Raw genomic sequence first — 22,261 nt, 5'->3', positions numbered from 1 at the left:
GGGGGCCATATAAGTCTCACTGGATTATAAGTCACAGAACCTCCCAAACTAGTAAAAATTAATTAATTAATTAATTAATTAATTAATTAAAACGCAACTTATACTGTGTAAAATGTGGTACCTTGTTTACAAAAAAATTAATTACTTGTTTTTCAGGAAAATGTGGAAGTTTTACTGGTGAAATCAGTGAAATTCACCCAAAATGCTGCTTCTCCTTCAGTTCTTGATGGTTTTTTTAGTCTGGTCGTTTTGAAGGATTCATCTACACTAACCTATCTCAAAAAGTGGTTTGCAACCCACTCGTGGTCCATGAGTGACCCCTAGTGGTCCGTGAGTATTTTGGGGAAAATATACTTTAAATTAACTATGTAAGTGAAAACTGTTTTTCAAACTGTTTAAAAACCAAAGTAAAATAGATAGTTGCATATATTTTCATTATGAATTCAACTTGTACATATGTTATTATTGTTTTTGGAGTTAGTTGGTCCATGTTTATCTTTTCTTTTTTAAGTGGTCCTAAACCATTCTTCTTGCAGTTCTTTGTGAAATTTTTCATTTTGGTTAAAAATTCTCATAATGAAAACACTGAAATTTGCCAAAAATAGCAAATATTCCTGAATTCCATTGTTGCCAACAACAAAATTCACCAAAATAAGACAATTTGCTGGAAGAGAATCTCAACTACCAGCTAAAGTATTTACAGCAGTGAGTAAATTACTGTTCCCAGAGAGTTAGCACACTGCTGTCAACATTTCATCTGGTAGTTCCAGTTTCATTCAAAAGTGTAGTGACACAACTGTGTAAATATTAAAATGATTCCAAAAATTTACAACAATTGGTAAAGAAGTTTATGTGCAGTGATTCATTATTTTCTTCAACTGCACAGTTGGGGAAATAGTCAGAGCCAGACGTCTCCGTGTGCTGGAAAACTGGAGCGAAGACGTAATAAAACAACATCATCAAGCTCTGTATGCAAACTGACACAAACTGTAAAACAACACTGCACAGACGGTTACGTACCAGGAGGGCAGAGATTTTCAGGATAGCAACCAACAAGACTTTTGCCTTTTCTGACAGATTTGGTCGGAGTTTTTAGGCCCAATCACAGCTGATTTTAAAAGTTTAAAAGTTAAGAATGCTGAGACCTTCTGCTGGGCAAGACAGTTACCAGATGATACCAGTTGGGGTCTGCAGCCTTTCTGCTGTTTTGGTTCCTGATTTAAAACAGTGGAGGAGCGCGCTCTGTTCAGTTAGTGCATCACGTCAGATCTTTGTCTTTGAGTCAGCTGTAGCAAGACGGTATGTCGGTTGCTTGGGACGTGGTCTGTCTGACGGTCCTCCTGCTGGGTTTGGGGATGAGTTTAACTACAGGCAGGAACTCAGTGTAGCACATGTGCACACAACAGCCTGCACTGTTACTTTATGTAAGGACTTTTAATTGGCAAGAATACGTTAGCAAGTTGGACAAAGAGAGAGACTGCTGGCCCACAGCAACATGGAGAAGTGAACAGTGGATTTATGCAGGAAGGCCTAAGCTTGTGGTGTGTACCATAAGGACTGTTAAATTCCAAAAGTAAGTAAAATGGACATATAACAATATATTGAATGTTATTTAATGCAGTTTGGACAAAAGAAATGATCAGATGGTGACAGATTGCTGGTCCACTGTGTTAGAAAACAGTACAACAAAAACTAGAGTATTCAATCTTTTTATTTATTTATTTTTATCGCTGTCTTTAATTTTGGGTTCTTGTGCAGTGTTACGGTGTTATTTTATTTATGTCCAGTGTTTATTGTTTTATAATTAAGGTACATTTTGTTTTGCGCTTAGATTCATAGGAAAGTCTGATATAAATTATTATTATTGTTGTTGTTGTTAATAATAATAATAATAATAATAATAATAGATAATTTGTCAGTATACATGTAAGTTGCAGGACATCGTAACCGAGTAAAGAAAATTTTAAAAAAATTCACAACTTATACTCCGGAAGATACTGTACTTAAAATTTTGAGGTGCAAAACCTTCTGACCATTACTACATATACAACAATCACAATGAAAGATGTGATTTCCTTGAGGACATAGAATGGGTCTTATTGTGTCTGAAGTTCATCAGAACATCACTGTGGCATCGTCTTGATGTTGGTACACCACATTTGGTTGTTGGTGGACGTGGATGCCTCTTCCTTAGGATGCCAAGTTGTAGACTGTCTCACCGTCTGTGTCCCGTGTCCTCTCTTTCAGCTGGATCACTACCCTCCGGTCAGCTACACCCTCCCAGACGCCTCAGACACATACTTCAACCTGGTCAAGACACTGTTCTTGGGGAAGGTTTTTGGTGAGTTTATCCGCTTCACCGATGTGCACTTGGGAATCGATTCTATTCTGTTATTTTCATTCGAGCGCAGACCTCTACCAACGTGTTCTTGCAATGTGGGAAAAAAGATGTCTAAAAAAAATAATGTCCTCTTTCATGATAATCCACAATATCTAATCGTATCTATTCCAAGCCTTGTTCAAACAGTTCAGTTAGTTTGGTGCAAAAGGGGTAACAGCAGAACAACGCCCCCTTGTGTTGAAATTGGATTCCATCACATTGTTTTAAAAAAAATGATGCCGACTCATTTCTAAAGTAATTATTCATCCAGAAAAGCTGTAATGACAAATTACAGTCACTAGAGAGGAGCAGAGGGCTTCAGTTGTAGGTTGGAGCAGCTTGTGTTTGTTGCTGTTCAAACACATTTACGTGAAAGCGCCACGAAGTGCTTAGTAAACAACATTACCTGGCAACTACACAGTATAAATCATATAGAGTATATTTAAATCGTTTTGTGACTGAGGAAGGCAAACCTGAAATGTGCATTTGTTTCATTTTCCTCTCAGTATGAACAGTATTTGTTTTGTTGTTTGTACTGATACATTCAGATGTGATCATATGCATTTTGCATATTATCCATTGTTGTGTAATACCAATGTGCACTTTTTCACTATTTGGGAGAGGTTTCAGCACATAAAAAGACTTTAAGCTGTCCTGATTAACAGTCATATTTTTCTTCTTTTTCTTTTTCAGTGCTCCCACTAGGGGTCGCCACAGCAGCTTATCCCTCTCCATCTCACCCTGTCTTCTCTGGTTCTTCCTTTTGTCTCCTCTTTTGTCTTTGAGGTTGAAGTTAATATGTGATTTAATGTAAAAGCCACAAGTTTCAACTCCACAAATACCACAAGAAATCCAGAAAATAAAACATGGTGCACGCACAAAAACAGTCATCTGTCCTCGTCTGGAACTCAGCACACACACAGTAGTGTTCACAATAATAGTAGTGTGGCATTCAGTCAGTGAGTTCATCAATTTTGTGGAACAAACAGGTGTGAATCAGGTGTCCCCTATTTAAGGATGAAGCCAGCACCTGTTGAACATGCTTTTCTCTTTGAAAGCCTGAGGAAAATGGGACGTTCAAGCCATTGTTCAGAAGAACAGCATAGTTTGATTAAAAAGTTGATTGGAGAGGGGAAAACTTATACGCAGGTGCAAAAAATTATAGGCTGTTCATCTACAATGATATCCAATGCTGTAAAATGGACAAAAAAAACCAGAGACGCGTGGAAGAAAATGGAAAACAACCATCAAAATGGATAGAATAACCAGAATGGCAAAGGCTCACCCATTGATCAGCTCCAGGATGATCAAAGACAGTCTGGAGTTACCTGTAAGTGCTGTGACAGTTAGAAGACGCCTGTGTGAAGCTAATTTATTTGCAAGAATCCCCCGCAAAGTCCCTCTGTTAAATAAAAGATGTGCAGAAGAGGTTACAATTTCCCAAAGAACACATCAACTGGCCTAAAGAGAAATGGAGGAATATTTTGTGGACTGATGAGAGTAAAATTGTTCTTTTTGGGTCCAAGGGCCGCAGACAGTTTGTGAGACGACCCCCAAACTCTGAATTCAAGCCACAGTTCACAGTGAAGACAGTGAAGCATGGTGGTGCAAGCATCATGATATGGGCATGTTTCTCCTACTATGGTGTTGGGCCTATATATCGCATACCAGGTATCATGGATCAGTTTGGATATGTCAGAATACTTGAATAGGTCATGTTGCCTTATGTTGAAGAGGACATGCCCTTGAAATGGGTGTTTCAACAAGACAATGACCCCAAGCACACTAGTAAACAAGCAAAATCTTGGTTCCAAACCAACAAAGTTAATGCCTCGCAGATGTGAAGAAATCATGAAAAACTGTGGTTATACAACTAAATACTAGTTTAGTGATTCACAGGATTGCTAAAAAAGCAGTTTGAACATAATAGTTTTGAGTTTGTAGCATCAACAGCAGATGCTGCTATTATTGTGAACACCCCCTTTTCTCCTTTTTACTAATAGCCCAATTTCATAGCCTTAAGAGTGTGTATATCATGAATGCTTGGTCTTGTTGAATTTGTGAGAATCTACTGAATCTACTGGTACCTTGTTTCCCATGTAACAATAAGAAATATACTCAAAACCTGGATTAATCTTTTTAGTCACATAGTACTACTATTATTCTGAACACTACTGTACTTTATAAAGACACAAAGGCACTTTATGAGGACACAAAGGCTAAAGTCATGACAGAGTCAAAAACAGACTGTTGCCAGATTCGTTTGCAGCCTGCCACTGTGCACATTCAAGTGGAACAGCAAAATAAAAATAAAAATGAATAAATGTTTAATATATACAGTAAAATTAAGATATTTGATTGTGAAAAGCACCCAGTCAGAGTAACAGAGGCGACAGAACACGAGCTGTTTTAGTTCTCACATCTCAACAGCTCTGTTCCAGTTTGGACCTGCAGAGACAAAGTGAGTCTGTCAGAGTCTGATCACAGAGACGTCTCCTCTGTCAGCTGATGGCACTGTGGCATAAATTAGCCACAATAAAGATGGAACAGTTCAAGAAATGCTTGACTTTTAAAAACAAGAAATTTTGTAAGAGCAGATAAAGTGTTACTTTAATTCAACTATTTCATCCATCGTTAATGTGCAGTTGAAGGGACGGGACGTTCCAGAGGTCCACATGAGATAAAAGTGCCATTTTTTGTGTGTGATGCTCCCCAGGGGCAGACCTATATCCTCAGGTGAAACTTGATTGAGTGTGCACTCCTCCTTCAGCTTCTCAAAACTGAAATCAGCGCATCATTCACTGATTCCACAAAGATCACAGTATCATCTGCAAACTCACCATCACTAAAGCTTCCCTCAACAACAAAGGACTTCAGAACCTGACTCCATGTCAGCACGGGTTCAGGAGGACCCAGAACTAGAGGTTGCCTATGTGGTCAGCAACGTTTATGTCTCAGAACTTTGCATTACTGTATTTTCTACAGTATACTGTAAGTCGCACCTGTCAAAAAATACAACGTGAAGAGGGAAGAAAAACATATACTATAAGTCATGCCTGAGTATAAGTTGTACTTTTTTATGTGGAACTCACCTTTTAACACAGTGTTTCCCAGGGGAGCGAGTTTAACAGGAACTCAGTAGCACATGTGCCCCAAGCGGCAACCTGTTGTGGTGAAACATCCTAACGGATCAGACATCTCTGCAGTATTCACATGGAGTGAAACTCATCAGATTTAAGGTTGTATGTTAATGGTATTAGCACTTTTAGCAGCTGTCAGTATTTTCATCCGTTAAATCCACTTAATGTATAATTACTGAAAATACATAGTTCATAACTTTTAATGTCCACAACAAAGTAAACCATTAGGAGAACCACGCCCATTATTATTTGTGTGTGTGTGTGTGTATATATATATATATATATATATATATATATATATATATATATATGAGGTCTGTCAATAAAGTAACGGTCCTTTTTATTTTTTTCAAAAACTATATGGATTTGAATCACGTGCGATTACATCAGCCAACCTTGAACCCTCGGGTGCATGCGTGAATTTTTCCACGCCTGTCGGTTGCGTCATTCGCCTGTGGGCAGGCTTTGAGTGAGGAGTGGTCCAGCCCTCTCGTCTTTTTTTTCATTGTTCAGGAATGGCTCAGAGACTGCCGCTTTGCTTGATCAAAATTTTTTCAGAAACTGTGAGGCACATCGAAGTGGACACCATTCGAGAAATTCAGCTGGTTTTCGGTGAAAATTTTAACGGCTGATGAGAGATTATGGAGTGTTACTGTCGCTTTAAGGACTTCCCATGGAGCCGCAGGGCGCGCCGCACTCCGAGCCGCCGTCGCCAGCCTGTTTCAAGCTGAAAGCTTCCAAATTTAAGCCTCTGTTGACCCAGGACGTCGTGAGAGAACAGAGAAGTTTCAGAAGAGCTCGGGATCAGCAGTTTATCCGGACATTCCACTGTTAAAGGAGATTTTGTAATGAAAGACGTGCGGACGGATTTGCGCGGCGCCACAGCAAAACACCTCCGTGTTGATAACCATTCGTAAGAATTCGATGGCTTTCAGTCGAGTGAGTATCCGAGAAATTGTTTAACAGCTGGGCATGTTCAAACTTGTCCTGTAATGCTTCCAACGGAGGTGTTTTGCTGTGGTGCCGCACGAATCCGTCCGCACGTCTTTCATTACAAAATCTCCTTTAACAGTGGAATGTCTGGATAAACTGCTGATCCCGAGCTCTTCTGAGACTTCTCTGTTCTCTCACAACATACTGGGTCAACAGAGGCATAAATTTGGAGGTTTTCAGCTCGAAACAGGCAGACGACGGCGGCTCGGAGCGTGGCACGCCCTGCGGCTCCGTGGGGAGTCCTTAAAGCGACAGTAACACTCCATAATCTCTCATCAGCCGTTAAAATTTTCACCGAAAACCAGCTGAATTTCTCGAATGGTGTCCACTCGGATGTGCCTTACAGTTTTTGAAAAAATTTTGATCAAGCAAAGCGGCAGTCTCTGAGCCATTCCTGAACAATGAAAAAAAAGACGAGAGGGGTGGACCAGTGCTCACTCAAAGCCTGCCCACAGGCGAATGACGCAACCGAGAGGCGTGGAAAAACTCACGCATGCACACGAGGGTTCAAGGTTGGCTAAGGTAATCGCACGTGATTCAAATCCATATAGTTTTTGAAAAAAATAAAAAGGACCGTTACTTTATTGACAGACCTCGTATATACCTTGCCTTGTGTAGTCCGTCAGTTTCGACGACGACGTTCATGTTACTGTTTCTTAGTCTTTGTCTTTGATGTATGAACTCGGGGATGGCTTCGGAGTCCAAAATCCAAGGCACACTGTCTGCCACATGTCGGACAGCATGGGCCGGCATTCGGCTTGAGTAAAGCCTTGTGTCGTTGGCTCCGACGCTCCTCCGCACGCAGCCACTCGCCATGAAAATACGTCAGGCCCGCTTGAGATGCTTCCCTCCATGCTTCCATATCGCTGGCTGAACTTTCAAGTGTTTCCGCTGCAATGTTGCAACTGCGTAGGATTTCATGGACGTGATCCATGAATCGCTTCTTTGGAGGACCCACTGCACGTTTCCCGGATGACAGTTCGCCATACAGCAGTCGTTGAGGAAGGCAATTTCCTGGCATTCTGATGAGGTGTCCACCAATCCAACGCAGTTGCCTCTGTATTAGCAGGTACTCCGCTGAAGTTATGTCAGCCATCTCAAGGATTTTGGTGTTCGGTCTTTTATGCCACCATCGTACATGGAGGATGCCTCTCAAACAGCGCATGTGATAGGCCTCAAGCGCTTTTATATGGTGGCAATATGGTGTCCATGATTCACATCCGTATAGAAGCATTGATATACAGACAGCCTTGTAAACAGCTACTTTTGTGGAAATCTTAAGGTTGCGATTGATGAAGACTCGATGTAGTAGTCTGCCGAAAGATGAAGATGCTGCCTTAATACAATGTCAATTTCTTTGTCGATGTTACAGTTGTCGGCTATAATGCTTCCCAGGTATGTGAAGTCGTTTGTTGCCGGTAGGACATCGCCCGCTGCAAAGAATGGAGATGAATTGCAGCTGCGGTTGGAGGCTAAGGACAGAACCTCAGTCTTCTTCGTGTTGACAATGAGCCCGGCACGACTGTAGGCGCTGATTAATATATCGAGATTGTTTTGAAGCCCATCAGCAGAATGAGCAGATATAGCAACATCGTCAGCGTACTGGAGCTCGAAAACTCTGTCAGTAGAAGTCATTGTCTTAGCTTTTAGCCGGCGTATGTTGAACAGACTCCCATCAAGACGGTATGTGAATGGTATGCCTGCATCAGACGGAAGATTCGATCGACATGCCAGAGTAACATAGTAGAGAAGCTTGAATCTTCGACTGGACTGGGTTGTTTGGCGCAAGGACGTTTCGCTTCAAATCGCAGAAGCTTCCTCAGCTAAAATTCTTGCTCTGGTGGTCTGACTAACAACACATTTGAGGACAAGGAAGTTAAAATATTAGCCAGAGAGAAGAAATGGTTTGAGAGAGGGGTCAAGGAGGCATTCTTTGTGAAACGTTTGAAACCCAGCCTTAACCGGGGAGGGGGGTCTGAGACACGCTTTATCCCCTGTTTACAATGGGGTACTCAGGTCAAAGCAGTTTCAGTCTTTTGTTCATGGTAATGAGTCATTCAAGTCATCAGCAGAGTCATCAAGGGAGCCATCAGGAGAGGGACAGCTGCCCTGTCATTAGGAGGGTGCGAACTAGAGCACAATAGGTGCTAATTAGAGCTATTGTTTAGTCACCAGCCTATAGCAGTCTGCCTCTCGGTAGGAGGGGTCTGGTTAGGTTTAAAACTCCAGCTTTTGTGACTTCTTGATTATTCTTCTCTACAAGAGTCAAGACAGAAGTCAGACCATCAGAGCAAAAATTTTAGCTGAGGAAGCTTCTGCGATTTGAAGCAACACGTCCTCGCGTCAAGCAACCCAGTCCAGTCGAAGATTCAAGCTTCTCTACTATGGAAACCACCTGGACGACTGAAAGCCTACACAGAAACATGCCAGAGTAACACCAACAAGAAAAAGATTGAAAATAAGAGGAGCCAGAACACACCCATGTTTTACTCCAACAAGTACGTCAAAGGGGTCAGATAATCGGCCACCAAGGATGACCCTGGCTTTCATGCCATCATGGAATTTTTGGATGATCTTTAGAAAGTTTCGTGGACAGCTGAACCGGCCTAGGATCTTCCAGAGCAGGTCTCTGTTGACCGTGTCGAAAGCCTTGGTCAGATCTATGAACGCAAGATATAGATCCCGGTTTTGTTCACGGCATTTCTCTTGGTGTAATCGTGCGACAAAGATCATACCTGTAGTGCCCCTGCCTCGACGAAAACCACACTGAGATTCTGGCATGACAACGTCAGCTACTTGTGTTAGTAGTCTTCTGAGCATAACTCGTGCAAGAACCTTACCGGCAACCGAAAGCAAGAAGATTCCATGACTGTTGCCGCATATTTGCCTATCGCCTTTCTTTTTGTATATCATTGTGATGTTGGCGTCTTTCCATTACTGCAGCAGTTGAACAGTATTCCACGTCTGTAGTATGAACTGGTGTAAGCGTCGAACGAGCTGGTGCCCGCCATGTTTGAAAATTTCAGCAGCTATGCCATCTGGTCCAGCAGCTTTATTATTTTTTAATCCTTTGACAGCAGTCTCGATCTCATGAAGTGCAGGTGGATCATCTAGCTGTTTAATGATTGGTAATTGTGGAACGTCGTCGGGTAAGGTGGGATCGGTTGAGTTGATGTTAAGTAGTTCACGTAGGTGTTCAGCCCAACGAGAGAGGATGCTGTCATGATCCTTGAAGACTGTTACCATCCTTCGACTTTACAGGGCAGACCACGTGATGTGCTGGGCCATAAACAGCCTTTAACGCCTCATAGAATTTTTGTGTTTCGTTTGTGTCCGCTAATTTCTGGAACTCTTCAGCTTTCTGAATCCACCAGTTGTTTTCCATGCGATGGAGTTCTCGTTGTGTCTGGTTTCGAAGTTTTTTCCAATTATTTAATAGTGCTGTAGAATTTGGATTGCGGATCTTTGCATCATGAGCAGCATTCTTTTCTTTCAGACGTTTACGGATCTTTGTAGAGTTGTCATCAATCCAGTCTTGATATTTTTGGAAGTGTGGCCAAGTGTCTCAATAGCTGCTTCCATGATGCAGCTGCTAAGGGTGGACCATTCACTTGTCAGACATTTAGACTGAGTGGCGGCTTCGCTGGTTTGATGAAATTCCAGAACATCGGAAATTTTCTTCTGTAGGGCTTCTTGGACAACGGGATCATTGCATGCCGTCACATTGAGTCGTTTTGTTGGACCTCTTTTCCGTATAGTTGGACGTAGTTTAATGTGTAGTCTGGATAGTACTAGTCGATGATCAGTCCAACATTCTGCACCATGCATAGCTCTTGTATGTAAAACATCAGCAACATCTCTAGATCTGGTTATGACGTAGTCTATAAGATGCCAGTGCTTCGACCTTGGATGCATCCATGTAACCTTTCTCTGATTTCTTTGCTGAAAGAGTAGAGAAGCTTGAATCTTCGACTGGACTGGGTTGCTTGACGGGAGGACGTTTCGCTTCAAATCACAGAAGCTTCCTCAGCTAAAATTCTTGCTCTGGAAGTCTGACTTCTGTCTGACTCTTGTAGAGACGAATGAACAGAAGCCAACAAAAGCTGGAGTTTTAAACCTAACCAGACCCACTCTCCTAATGACAGGGCAGCTGTCCCTCCTAATGATGGGATGGATGCCTTTCTTGATGGCTCCCTTGATGACTCTCCTGATGACGTGAATGACTCATTACCATGAACAAAAGACTGAAACTCCTTTGACCTGAGTACCCCATTGTAAACAGGGGACAAAGCGTGTCTCAGACCCCCTCCCCGGTTAAGGCTGGGTTTCAAACGTTTCACAAAGAATGCCTCCTTGACCCCTCTCTCAAACCATTTCTTCCCTCTGGCTAATATTTTAACTTCCTTGTCCTCAAACGTGTGGTTATTGTTGTGAAAGTGTAGGAACACGGACCCACAACAGGGGGCGTAAAAGAACGGGCAATGGATAAGCCAAACAGTAACAATTTAATGTTGTAAATTGTGCACAACGGAATACAGACAACAATCAGTTTGGGACTATAGTCAATTACACGTTGGGTGACGTGTGGGCAGGCTTGAGGATAGGAGACGCCCGTCCAGAACCAAGCCGGATCCCACACGGCCCTCACCGCCAATGGATCTGAAGAACACCGGAGCCGCCAAGTCCTGGGTCCCCAGGTGGTCACCGTCTCCAGCTGTCAGACCTGGTACTGCTGGCAGAGAACAGAAACAGCACAGGTGAGTGTGAGTACGCACACTCGGTAATCCCACAGTCTGTGTTCTGTAAGGAGGGAGCACCTCCACCTCCAGTCACACACTCGTGCAGCTCCTGTCTAACCACTTATCTGGTTGGGGTGTGAAGCGAAGCCGTCGCTGATCACACCAAACGCCAATCCCACAGATAAGGCAACACCCACAGGAAAACGGCTGCAAAGAAGTTCAGACTATTAGTCAGTTTAAATTCAGCAGAGAAATTACCTCCAAGGTTGCTGATTTCTCGGCGGGGAGGTGGAGTTGCAGTCCGGCCTTTATGGTGGTGGTGATGTGGATGAGTGACAGCTGGTGCTGATGACGAGTAACAGCTGTCACTCCCGGTTGCTATGACGCCCTCTCGTGCTTGAAGCCCACACTTCAAGCAGGGCGCCATCTGGTGGTGGTGGGCCAGCAGTACCTCCTCTTCAGTGGCCCACACAACAGTTATTGTCTTTAAGGTGGAGATGAACTGCAGACTGAGGTCCACTGGTGCCCTCTCTGCGGTGCTGGTATAGTCTTTTGTGTAAAGGTTGCTTAGTCTCACCTATGTAGTGTTTGTTACAGTTTTCCTGACATCTGATAGAATACACTACATTGCTCTGTTTGTAACTAGGGATCATGTCCTTAGGGTGAGCTAATGTCTGTCTCAAGGTGTTAATCGGTTTAAAGTAACCTGGGATTTTGTGCTGTCTGAAGATCCTCTGTAGTTTTTCCCCTACTCCTGCTAAATAAGGGAGAGACACTCCTCTTCTTCTTGTCTCCATCTCCTGTCTATCTGGTCTCTTTGTTGTGTGGGACTTCTGCACTTTGTCCAGGAACCATCGTAGGTACCCACATACTGTGAGGGCTTTCTGGACACGTTGTTGTTCTTTAGCCCTTCCCTCTGCAGTTGTGGGCACCTGTAGGGCTCTGTGTTGAAGCATCCTGATCACCCCGAGCTTGTGTTCAAGGGGGTGGTTTGAGCCAAAGAGCAGATATTGGTCAGTGTGAGTTGGTTTTCTGTAAACCCCTGTCAGGAGCTGCCTGTTCGCTCCAATCATAACATCACGGTCCAAGAAGGCTAAATGGTTGTTTCTGGCATCCTCATATGTGAACTTGATGTTGGCGTCCACCGAGTTGATGTGTTCTGTAAAGTCTTCAGCTTCCTGTTGCTTGATTTTAACCCATGTGTCATCAACATATCTGAACCAGTGACTGGGAGAGATGCCCGTGAAAGACGTCAAGGCTGTCTTCTCCACTTGCTCCATGTACAGATTGGCCACAATGGGGGATACCGGAGACCCATCGCACAACCATGAATCTGCCTGTAGTAATTCCCTCTAAACAGGAAATGTATGGCGTTGAGACAGATCTCCAACAGTTGGCAGATGTGGTCTGGTGTAAGTTTGGTCCTTTCAAGTAGATACACATCCTCCAGCAGTCTCTGCCTCACAGCTGAGATGGCCTCAGCGGTGGGGATGCAGGTGAACAACGATGTCACATCAAATGACACCATAGTTTCATCTGCCTCCAGCTGTAGGTCATTGATCTTGTTCACAAAATCTTGTGTGTTCTCCACATGGTGGTCTGAGTTACCCACTAGAGGAGCCAAAATTCACTTGAGGTGCTTGGCCAAATTGTACGTGATGGAATCTGTGCTACATACAATAGGCCTGAGTGGCACGTCCTGTTTGTGGATTTTGGGCAGTCCATAGATGCACGGAGTGGCGTCCCCAGGGTACAGTCTGTAGTATGTCTGCCTGTCGATGAGTCCCTCTTTCTCCAGGTTTTGGAGGTAGCTAATGATTTTCTTCTTATAGCCGCTCGTGGGGTCTCTCTTCAGACGTTCGTATGTCTTGGAGTCACTGAGCAAGTTGTTGATCTTGGCCTCGTAGTCCGATGTGTTCAGGACCACCGTGCATCTGCCTTTATCCACTGGCAGGATAAGGATGCTTTGGTCCTTTTGCAGTGCTGACAAAGCTTTCCATTCTTCTCCTGTGGAGGGACAGCTGCCCTGTCATTAGGAGAGAGCCTATAGCAGTCTGCCTCTCAGTAGGAGGGGTCTGGTTAGGTTTAAAACTCCAGCTTTTGTTGGCTTCTGTTCATTCGTCTCTACAAGAGTCAGACAGAAGTCAGACTTCCAGAGCAAGAATTTTAGCTGAGGAAGCTTCTGCGATTTGAAGCGAAACGTCCTCGCGTCAACCAACCCAGTCCAGTCGAAGATTCAAGCTTCTCTACTATGGAAACCACCTGGACAACTGAGAGCCTACACAGAAACATTGCTGAAAGAGAATGTTTGTAATGACGAGTTCGAACTCGGAACACAAATTTAGAAGACGTATGCCGTTGCCGTTTGTCTTCCCAATACCATGTTTTCCAATAACGCCATTCCATATGTGATGATTTGCTCCTACACAGGCGTTGAAATCGCCTCGTATTATCAGTTTGTCGTTTCGAGGGACCACTTGAAGAAGTTCACGTAGACATCTGTAAAAAGAGTCTTTATTGGATTCACTGCATAGGCACTAAGGACAGTGATGAAATGCCCTTTTGCCAATGGGATTCTTAGCAACATTAGGCGTTCGCTGATACCAATCGGCGTTTCAGTGATTCTGGAAAGCAGTGACATGCGTATTGCAAAGCCAACACCATGTATACGGTGCGTGTCGTGAGGTAGACCCTTCCAGAAGAAAGTGCACCCCCCTCCAATCTCAGTCAATGAACCATCATCTGCCAAATGAGTTTCGGATAGAGCAGCAATGTCGATGTTATACCTTGAAAGTTCTGCAGCTATTAAAGCAGTTCGGCGAGCAGGTCTTTCGGAAATGTCATTATCCATCAGCGTGCAAATATTCCAGGTAGCAAATCGTAGAGACTGCTTATTCTGTGTATGAATTTTTCGACCGCAGTAATGGGGATGCTAGATGGGCGTGGCTACCCATCCAGGTGTAGGAGGAACGGACAATGTTTAGGCCACCTTTTCTAGGCCCCTCCTCATGTGAGGTGAGCAGTGCGGATCCTAAATAGGGCTGCTCAGTCATTCTGGGAGCTACCGAAGTTGCCTGCCGTTCCGGTCCCAGACTTCAGTGATCATCACCCCAGAGTCGCCTGTGTGCAGGCCACGGGCTAGAGGCTTCCAGTCCCATCCTGAACCTGCCTCCGTCATCCATGAACCCATCTCCACAGGGCTTAGTTGAAAAAAAAAAAGGAAAAAGAAAACAGTAGCATAAAGTACTAATGCAGAGAAAGTTTAACGTGGGGAAAAGGTTGCGTAATCCTTAGTCCACAGACTTGACCATGTGAGCATGAACCCGATGGCAAGGAACGTGAGTCCAAGACAACCGGTGCTTACTATGGCTGCAGAGATCTGCCGGAAGCTCTGTCTGTCATGTGATCTCGACGTGGGTGTGTATGAGCTTTGATAATGGCAGCTCAGACTTGCCATGTCACAGAGACCGTCATAGAGTACTGTGGATATTTTGTAGCAGTAGCGACACCACTCAGCTACCGCATTCACACTCTGATAGTCTCTGCCGCTGTGGGTCCGCGACTGCTTATTCGTCAGGTAAAAGTACCAGCTTATTTCGCAGCTAGCTATATATATATGTATGTATGTATGTATTCTATGGTGTGTGCACCACAGTGTGTGCTGTTACATGGACACTTTTAAATTCCAAAAATAACAAGTTGGAGAAATAAACATGCATTGGACAACATGTTGGATGTTTTTTGACACAGTTTGGATAAAACAGTTAATCAAATTGAGGCAGAAGAACAGTGATTGTTGCAGGAAGCCTTCAGCCTGTGTTGTGTACTACAAGTATGTTTAAATTCCAGAAGTAAGCAAGGTGGACAAATAAGCAATGTTTACTGTTTTGGCACTTGGGCAAAACAATTTCCTTCAGGATTAATAAAGTTCTTCATATTCTCATTTTTTTTAATGCATTGGACAACATGTTGAATGTTATTTGGCACAGACGAACACAGATTGCTGACCCACAATGTTAGAAACACAGGAATTAAAAACATGAGCACATATGATTTTTTTTTTTTCAGCTTTTCATTTGGGATTTTTGTGCATTGTTGGAGTGCACTTTTGTTATTGATGTTTACTCTTTTATTGTCAAAGTTCATCTTGTTTAGTGCATTGATTCCTGGAAAGCCCTATATCAATAGTTATTATTAATAACAAACTCAAATACTAGCCATAAAAAGTACAACTTATATGGCAAATTTGTGGGAAATGGTGTGGACATCCTGACTGGTAGAGGGGTGTTACCCTACAGTGACATATGATTGAGATACTCAGTTGATGTTGTCGCTTGATGGGCGTTCACGGGGCGTGCACGCTAACATCTCCGTAAGATGTCTGTAAAACACCTCAGAGGTGTCATTTGGCTACAAAAACATTTTCATATTTAAAAGTGTTTATTTCTCCCCAACGTTTACCAAATATATTAGAAGGATATTAGATTTATACAGAAACACAGCTGTTTCAGAGTGTATTTCGCCATCTTGGATTATTTTGTTTGAGGAAGCAGCCAGCTGACATCACACTACCTATTCACTCTGATTGGCAGTCGCTCAGTATTTGCATTAAATAGACTTCAAGTCTATTTCGGCCCTACCTAGCTGGCGGCAGAGCGACTGCTGTCTCTTGCCGCTGCTAAACGGCCACTGTGATTTAAAAGGAACAGTAAGTCATCGGTTCGTGTGTTTTTCTTGCTGTCACTTGTAGCTAACATGACCGAAGCTTCAATTTAAATTTCAGTTTATTAATTTATATAGCGCCATTTCACGACAGAGTTGCCCCAAGGCGCTTCACATAACACACAATTCATAACACAAAGTAAATTAAAATCAAAAAGGGCACAATAAAAAGGTAAAACACAGTAGAATAAAAAGAAATTACAAAGCAAACATAAAAACAGAATAAATTAATGATAAGACAGTCTAAAATTGGGTCTTCAGTCTTGATTTAAAGGTCTCCACCGTGTCAGACTGCCTAATAACTGCAGGTAGAGCATTCCAAAGAGTAGGGCCACGGTAGGAGAAGGCTCTATACCCCACAGACTTTTTATTCATCTTTGGAAAACACAAAAGCCCTCCGCCCTGCGAACACAAGGGCCGCGCAGGTACGTAGGGCTTAACCAAGTCCACCAGGTAGGAAGGAACCAGTCCATGAACAATTTTATAGACCAGCAACAGGACTTTAAAATCCAATCTGGCAGGAACTGGAAGCCAATGAAGGGATACCAGAATGCACTGTAAAAACAATGCTGTGAAATTTATGTAAAAACAATGTAAAATCACTACAGAAAAGTATTATAAACCCAAACACATATTTTTTGTTTCAATCACAGTGGACTTTTGTAAACTATTAAACAGAATGTTTTTCTTAATGTACAACAAGATGTGATTCTAATCAAATGTATTTGTTGAAACTACAACTATTTGCAACAAAAACTGAGAAATACTGTGATACTCATTACAAAACAATTGTGGTAAATTGACATGCAAACATTGTAAAACCTATAGTTTTAGTCAGTTGTTTTTAAAAATACAAGAATTATATGTAAGTCACTTTACAAGTTTATGCTGTAGCCTAACTTTAACATGATTGATGAAACGATGCAAATTCGGTTAGGCCTATAGGCTACAGGTTTGCTGTTTGCAGCTTGTAGAGTAGGCTAGGGAGTAGGCCTATAAGAAATTATTATCACTAGTCTAAGTACTTCTGTTCAGTCATAATTCTTGCATGCTTTGTTTCTTTTAATTTAAATGCGATACGATACTCAGACTAGGCTCTCTTTTTTTGTAGATTTAAGTTTTTTTAATGTGAGTCAGCCGTGGTTCATTCACTGTAAATCCATTTACATATTATGTCTGTAAAGTTATCTACTGTGCTGCTGTATTTTTTTACAGGAATTCCCTGGTAACCACAGCTGCCAGCGTTTTCTTGTAAAAACAAGTTTTTTTTGTTTTGTTTTTTTTACAGTGTGGGTGTAATGTGGTCAAACTTTCTACTTTGTCTCAAAAGTCTGGCAGCAGCATTCTGCACTAACTGTAGACTTCTAATGCTGGACTGCGGCAGACCAGAAAATAAAGCATTACAATAATCCAATCTGGAAGAAATAAATGCATGTATCAAAGTCTCAGCATCAGCCATAGACAGGATGGGATGAATTCTCACTATGAAAAGTTAAAGGTCAGAATGAAGATGATTTTCTCCTTTTGTCCCTTTGTGTAACTCTGTGACCTTTAAGTGTGATGAAGGTGTTTGAGGATGACATCATCATCATCACTGACCGTGGACAGACTTTACTGTTCGGTGGCGAGTCCTGATCCACGCCTGGGTGGCTCCAGGATCCAGATTTGCTACCTGCACTGTAATATGGTGTTAAGTTTCACACACATCCCTGGGTGTAACGAACCAAACCGCTTCAGATCACAGCCCTCTGCGTGGCTGCGAACCCATACACCTGCTAAATTGGAGACCGCAAATGACTGATTTGTCACTTTTACATTTTCACTCCTTCCTCTCCCATCATATATTAAAAGTTTTTGCAGTACGCCCACGATTATGTTTTGATCACAGATCAAATACATTTGGCAGAAAAGTCTTCAAATATGACCAACTTAACAACATGGAGTCGGAAAAAAGATGCTCAAATGACCCACAATTCATGGAGGAAAATAACACGTACCGTATCACTGGTTTGGAGGATGATGATTGTTTTATACGTATAACGGATTTTGTCTATTTTATATATACATATATAGCAGATTTTGTCCATTTATACATATAACAGATTTCAAATATAACAGGGAAAATTTGCTGGTCCATCTGAATCCATTGTATGCGAGTTTTACTGCATCATTTTCTACACTTTCTTACACGCCAAATCCAATCCAACCACAATTAGATAAATGAAAAAAACTTAACATGACATCTAAATGTTTTTGTTATATTTCAAACAGTGTCTATGCAAAATTTGGTGCTTTTTCCATAAAACATTTCAATTGTTTCACATATCTCACACACACCTCTCTGCAGCTTCTCTCCCCCTGCCATCCCCTCATTACCCCATCCCCGTAGAGACGGTGCCTGCTCCCAGACTACCAATAACCAGCAAAAATCTATTTAAGCATAAAAATTCAAAAAGAAAAAATAATATAGCACCTTCAACTGCACCACAGACTAAAACAGTTAAATGTGGTCTATTAAACATTAGGTCTCTCTCTTCTAAGTCCCTGTTGGTAAATGATATAATAATTGATCAACATATTGATTTATTCTGCCTAACAGAAACCTGGTTACAGCAGGATGAATATGTTAGTTTAAATGAGTCAACACCCCCGAGTCACACTAACTGTCAGAATGCTCGTAGCACGGGCCGGGGCGGAGGATTAGCAGCAATCTTCCATTCCAGCTTATTAATTAATCAAAAACCCAGACAGAGCTTTAATTCATTTGAAAGCTTGTCTCTTAGTCTTGTCCATCCAAATTGGAAGTCCCAAAAACCAGTTTTATTTGTTATTATCTATCGTCCACCTGGTCGTTACTGTGAGTTTCTCTGTGAATTTTCAGACCTTTTGTCTGACTTAGTGCTTAGCTCAGATAAGATAATTATAGTGGGCGATTTTAACATCCACACAGATGCTGAGAATGACAGCCTCAACACTGCATTTAATCTATTATTAGACTCTATTGGCTTTGCTCAAAAAGTAAATGAGTCCACCCACCACTTTAATCATATCTTAGATCTTGTTCTGACTTATGGTATGGAAATAGAAGACTTAACAGTATTCCCTGAAAACTCCCTTCTGTCTGATCATTTCTTAATAACATTTACATTTACTCTGATGGACTACCCAGCAGTGGGGAATAAGTTTCATTACACTAGAAGTCTTTCAGAAAGCGCTGTAACTAGGTTTAAGGATATGATTCCTTCTTTATGTTCTCTAATGCCATATAACAACACAGTGCAGAGTAGCTACCTAAACTCTGTAAAGTCAATAGTTTTACATCCTCATTGAAGACAACTTTGGATGCTGTAGCTCCTCTGAAAAAGAGAGCTTTAAATCAGAAGTGTCTGACTCCGTGGTATAACTCACAAACTCGTAGCTTAAAGCAGATAACCCGTAAGTTGGAGAGGAAATGGCGTCTCACTAATTTAGAAGATCTTCACTTAGCCTGGAAAAAGAGTCTGTTGCTCTATAAAAAAGCCCTCCGTAAAGCTAGGACATCTTTCTACTCATCACTAATTGAAGAAAATAAGAACAACCCCAGGTTTCTTTTCAGCACTGTAGCCAGGCTGACAAAGAGTCAGAGCTCTATTGAGCTGAGTATTCCATTAACTTTAACTAGTAATGACTTCATGACTTTCTTTGCTAACAAAATTTTAACTATTAGAGAAAAAATTACTCATAACCATCCCAAAGACGTATCGTTATCTTTGGCTGCTTTCAGTGATGCCGGTATTTGGTTAGACTCTTTCTCTCCGATTGTTCTGTCTGAGTTATTTTCATTAGTTACTTCATCCAAACCATCAACATGTTTATTAGACCCCATTCCTACCAGGCTGCTCAAGGAAGTCCTACCATTATTTAATGCTTCGATCTTAAATATGATCAATCTATCTTTGTTAGTTGGCTATGTACCACAGGCTTTTAAGGTGGCAGCAATTAAACCATTGCTTAAAAAGCCATCGCTTGACCCAGCTATCTTAGCTAATTATAGGCCAATCTCCAACCTTCCTTTTCTCTCAAAAATTCTTGAAAGGGTAGTTGTAAAACAGCTAACTGATCATCTGCAGAGGAATGGTCTATTTGAAGAGTTTCAGTCAGGTTTTAGAATTCATCATAGTACAGAAACAGCATTAGTGAAGGTTACAAATGATCTTCTTATGGCCTCGGACAGTGGACTCATCTCTGTGCTTGTTCTGTTAGACCTCAGTGCTGCTTTTGATACTGTTGACCATAAAATTTTATTACAGAGATTAGAGCATGCCATAGGTATTAAAGGCACGGCGCTGCGGTGGTTTGAATCATATTTGTCTAATAGATTACAATTTGTTCATGTAAATGGGGAATCTTCTTCACAGACTAAAGTTAATTATGGAGTTCCACAAGGTTCTGTGCTAGGACCAATTTTATTCACTTTATATATGCTTCCCTTAGGCAGTATTATTAGACGGTATTGCTTAAATTTTCATTGTTACGCAGATGATACCCAGCTTTATCTATCCATGAAGCCAGAGGACACACACCAATTAGCTAAACTGCAGGATTGTCTTACAGACATAAAGACATGGATGACCTCTAATTTCCTGCTTTTAAACTCAGATAAAACTGAAGTTATTGTACTTGGCCCCACAAATCTTAGAAACATGGTGTCTAACCAGATCCTTACTCTGGATGGCATTACCCTGACCTCTAGTAATACTGTGAGAAATCTTGGAGTCATTTTTGATCAGGATATGTCATTCAAAGCGCATATTAAACAAATATGTAGGACTGCTTTTTTGCATTTACGCAATATCTCTAAAATCAGAAAGGTCTTGTCTCAGAGTGATGCTGAAAAACTAATTCATGCATTTATTTCCTCTAGGCTGGACTATTGTAATTCATTATTATCAGGTTGTCCTAAAAGTTCCCTAAAAAGCCTTCAGTTAATTCAAAATGCTGCAGCTAGAGTACTGACGGGGACTAGAAGGAGAGAGCATATCTCACCCATATTGGCCTCTCTTCATTGGCTTCCTGTTAATTCTAGAATAGAATTTAAAATTCTTCTTCTTACTTATAAGGTTTTGAATAATCAGGTCCCATCTTATCTTAGGGACCTCGTAGTACCATATCACCCCAATAGAGTGCTTCGCTCTCAGACTGCAGGCTTACTTGTAGTTCCTAGGGTTTGTAAGAGTAGAATGGGAGGCAGAGCCTTCAGCTTTCAGGCTCCTCTCCTGTGGAACCAGCTCCCAATTCAGATCAGGGAGACAGACACCCTCTCTACTTTTAAGATTAGGCTTAAAACTTTCCTTTTTGCTAAAGCTTATAGTTAGGGCTGGATCAGGTGACCCTGAACCATCCCTTAGTTATGCTGCTATAGACGTAGACTGCTGGGGGGTTCCCATGATGCACTGTTTCTTTCTCTTTTTGCTCTGTATGCACCACTCTGCATTTAATCATTAGTGATCGATCTCTGCTCCCCTCCACAGCATGTCTTTTTCCTGGTTCTCTCCCTCAGCCCCAACCAGTCCCAGCAGAAGACTGCCCCTCCCTGAGCCTGGTTCTGCTGGAGGTTTCTTCCTGTTAAAAGGGAGTTTTTCCTTCCCACTGTAGCCAAGTGCTTGCTCACAGGGGGTCATTTTGACCGTTGGGGTTTTACATAATTATTGTATGGCCTTGCCTTACAATATAAAGCGCCTTGGGGCAACTGTTTGTTGTGATTTGGCGCTATATAAAAAAATTGATTGATTGATATCTGCCCCCAATATCAGTGTCTTTTTGGTTCTGCCAGGAAGAAACCTCAATCATCACTGACCGTGGACAGACTTTACTGTTCAGTGGCGAGTCCTGATCCACGTCTGGGTGGCTCCAGGATCCAGATTTTCTCCAGCTGCTGTGTTGGAGTGGGGGGGTGGAACTGCACTGCAGAGAGAGAGAGAGAGAGAGAGAGAGAGAGAGATGCATATGTGATGCTGTGTTAAGATTCCATGCAGCACTGACTGGAGATGGAGAGAAAGTGAACGAGTGAAAGAAGACGAGTGGATGCAGTTTTCTTGGTGCAAACTCCACGTAGGTAATTCAGTCGTGTGTGTGTGTGTGTGTGTGTGTGTGTGTGTGTGTGTGTGTGTGTGTGTGTGTGTGTGTGTGTGTGTGTGTGTGTGTGTGTGTGTGTGTGTGTGTGTGTGTGTGTGTGTGTGTGTGTGTGTGTGCTGTGTACCTCCGTCATCATCATGACGGAGGTGGTGGTGTGTCTGCTGCAGAGCTTC

The 22,261-nt window shown here is 42.1% G+C and overlaps 1 protein-coding gene across 1 annotated transcript in view; it reads left to right on the top strand.

Moving 5' to 3' along the window:
- cntnap2a (contactin associated protein 2a) overlaps positions 1–22,261 on the top strand; it is a 1,233,088-nt gene that overhangs the window by 1,165,403 nt on the left and 45,424 nt on the right. Inside the window, 1 exon segment of the mRNA XM_034162408.1 lies at positions 2,248–2,341. Within this exon segment, the coding sequence (XP_034018299.1) occupies positions 2,248–2,341 (94 nt within the window).

This window comes from Thalassophryne amazonica, chromosome 1 (assembly GCF_902500255.1).
Source record: "Thalassophryne amazonica chromosome 1, fThaAma1.1, whole genome shotgun sequence".
Taxonomy (NCBI): domain Eukaryota; kingdom Metazoa; phylum Chordata; class Actinopteri; order Batrachoidiformes; family Batrachoididae; genus Thalassophryne; species Thalassophryne amazonica.
The sequence above is the reverse complement of the archived record's forward strand: the minus strand, read 5'-3'. Positions and strand labels throughout refer to the sequence as shown.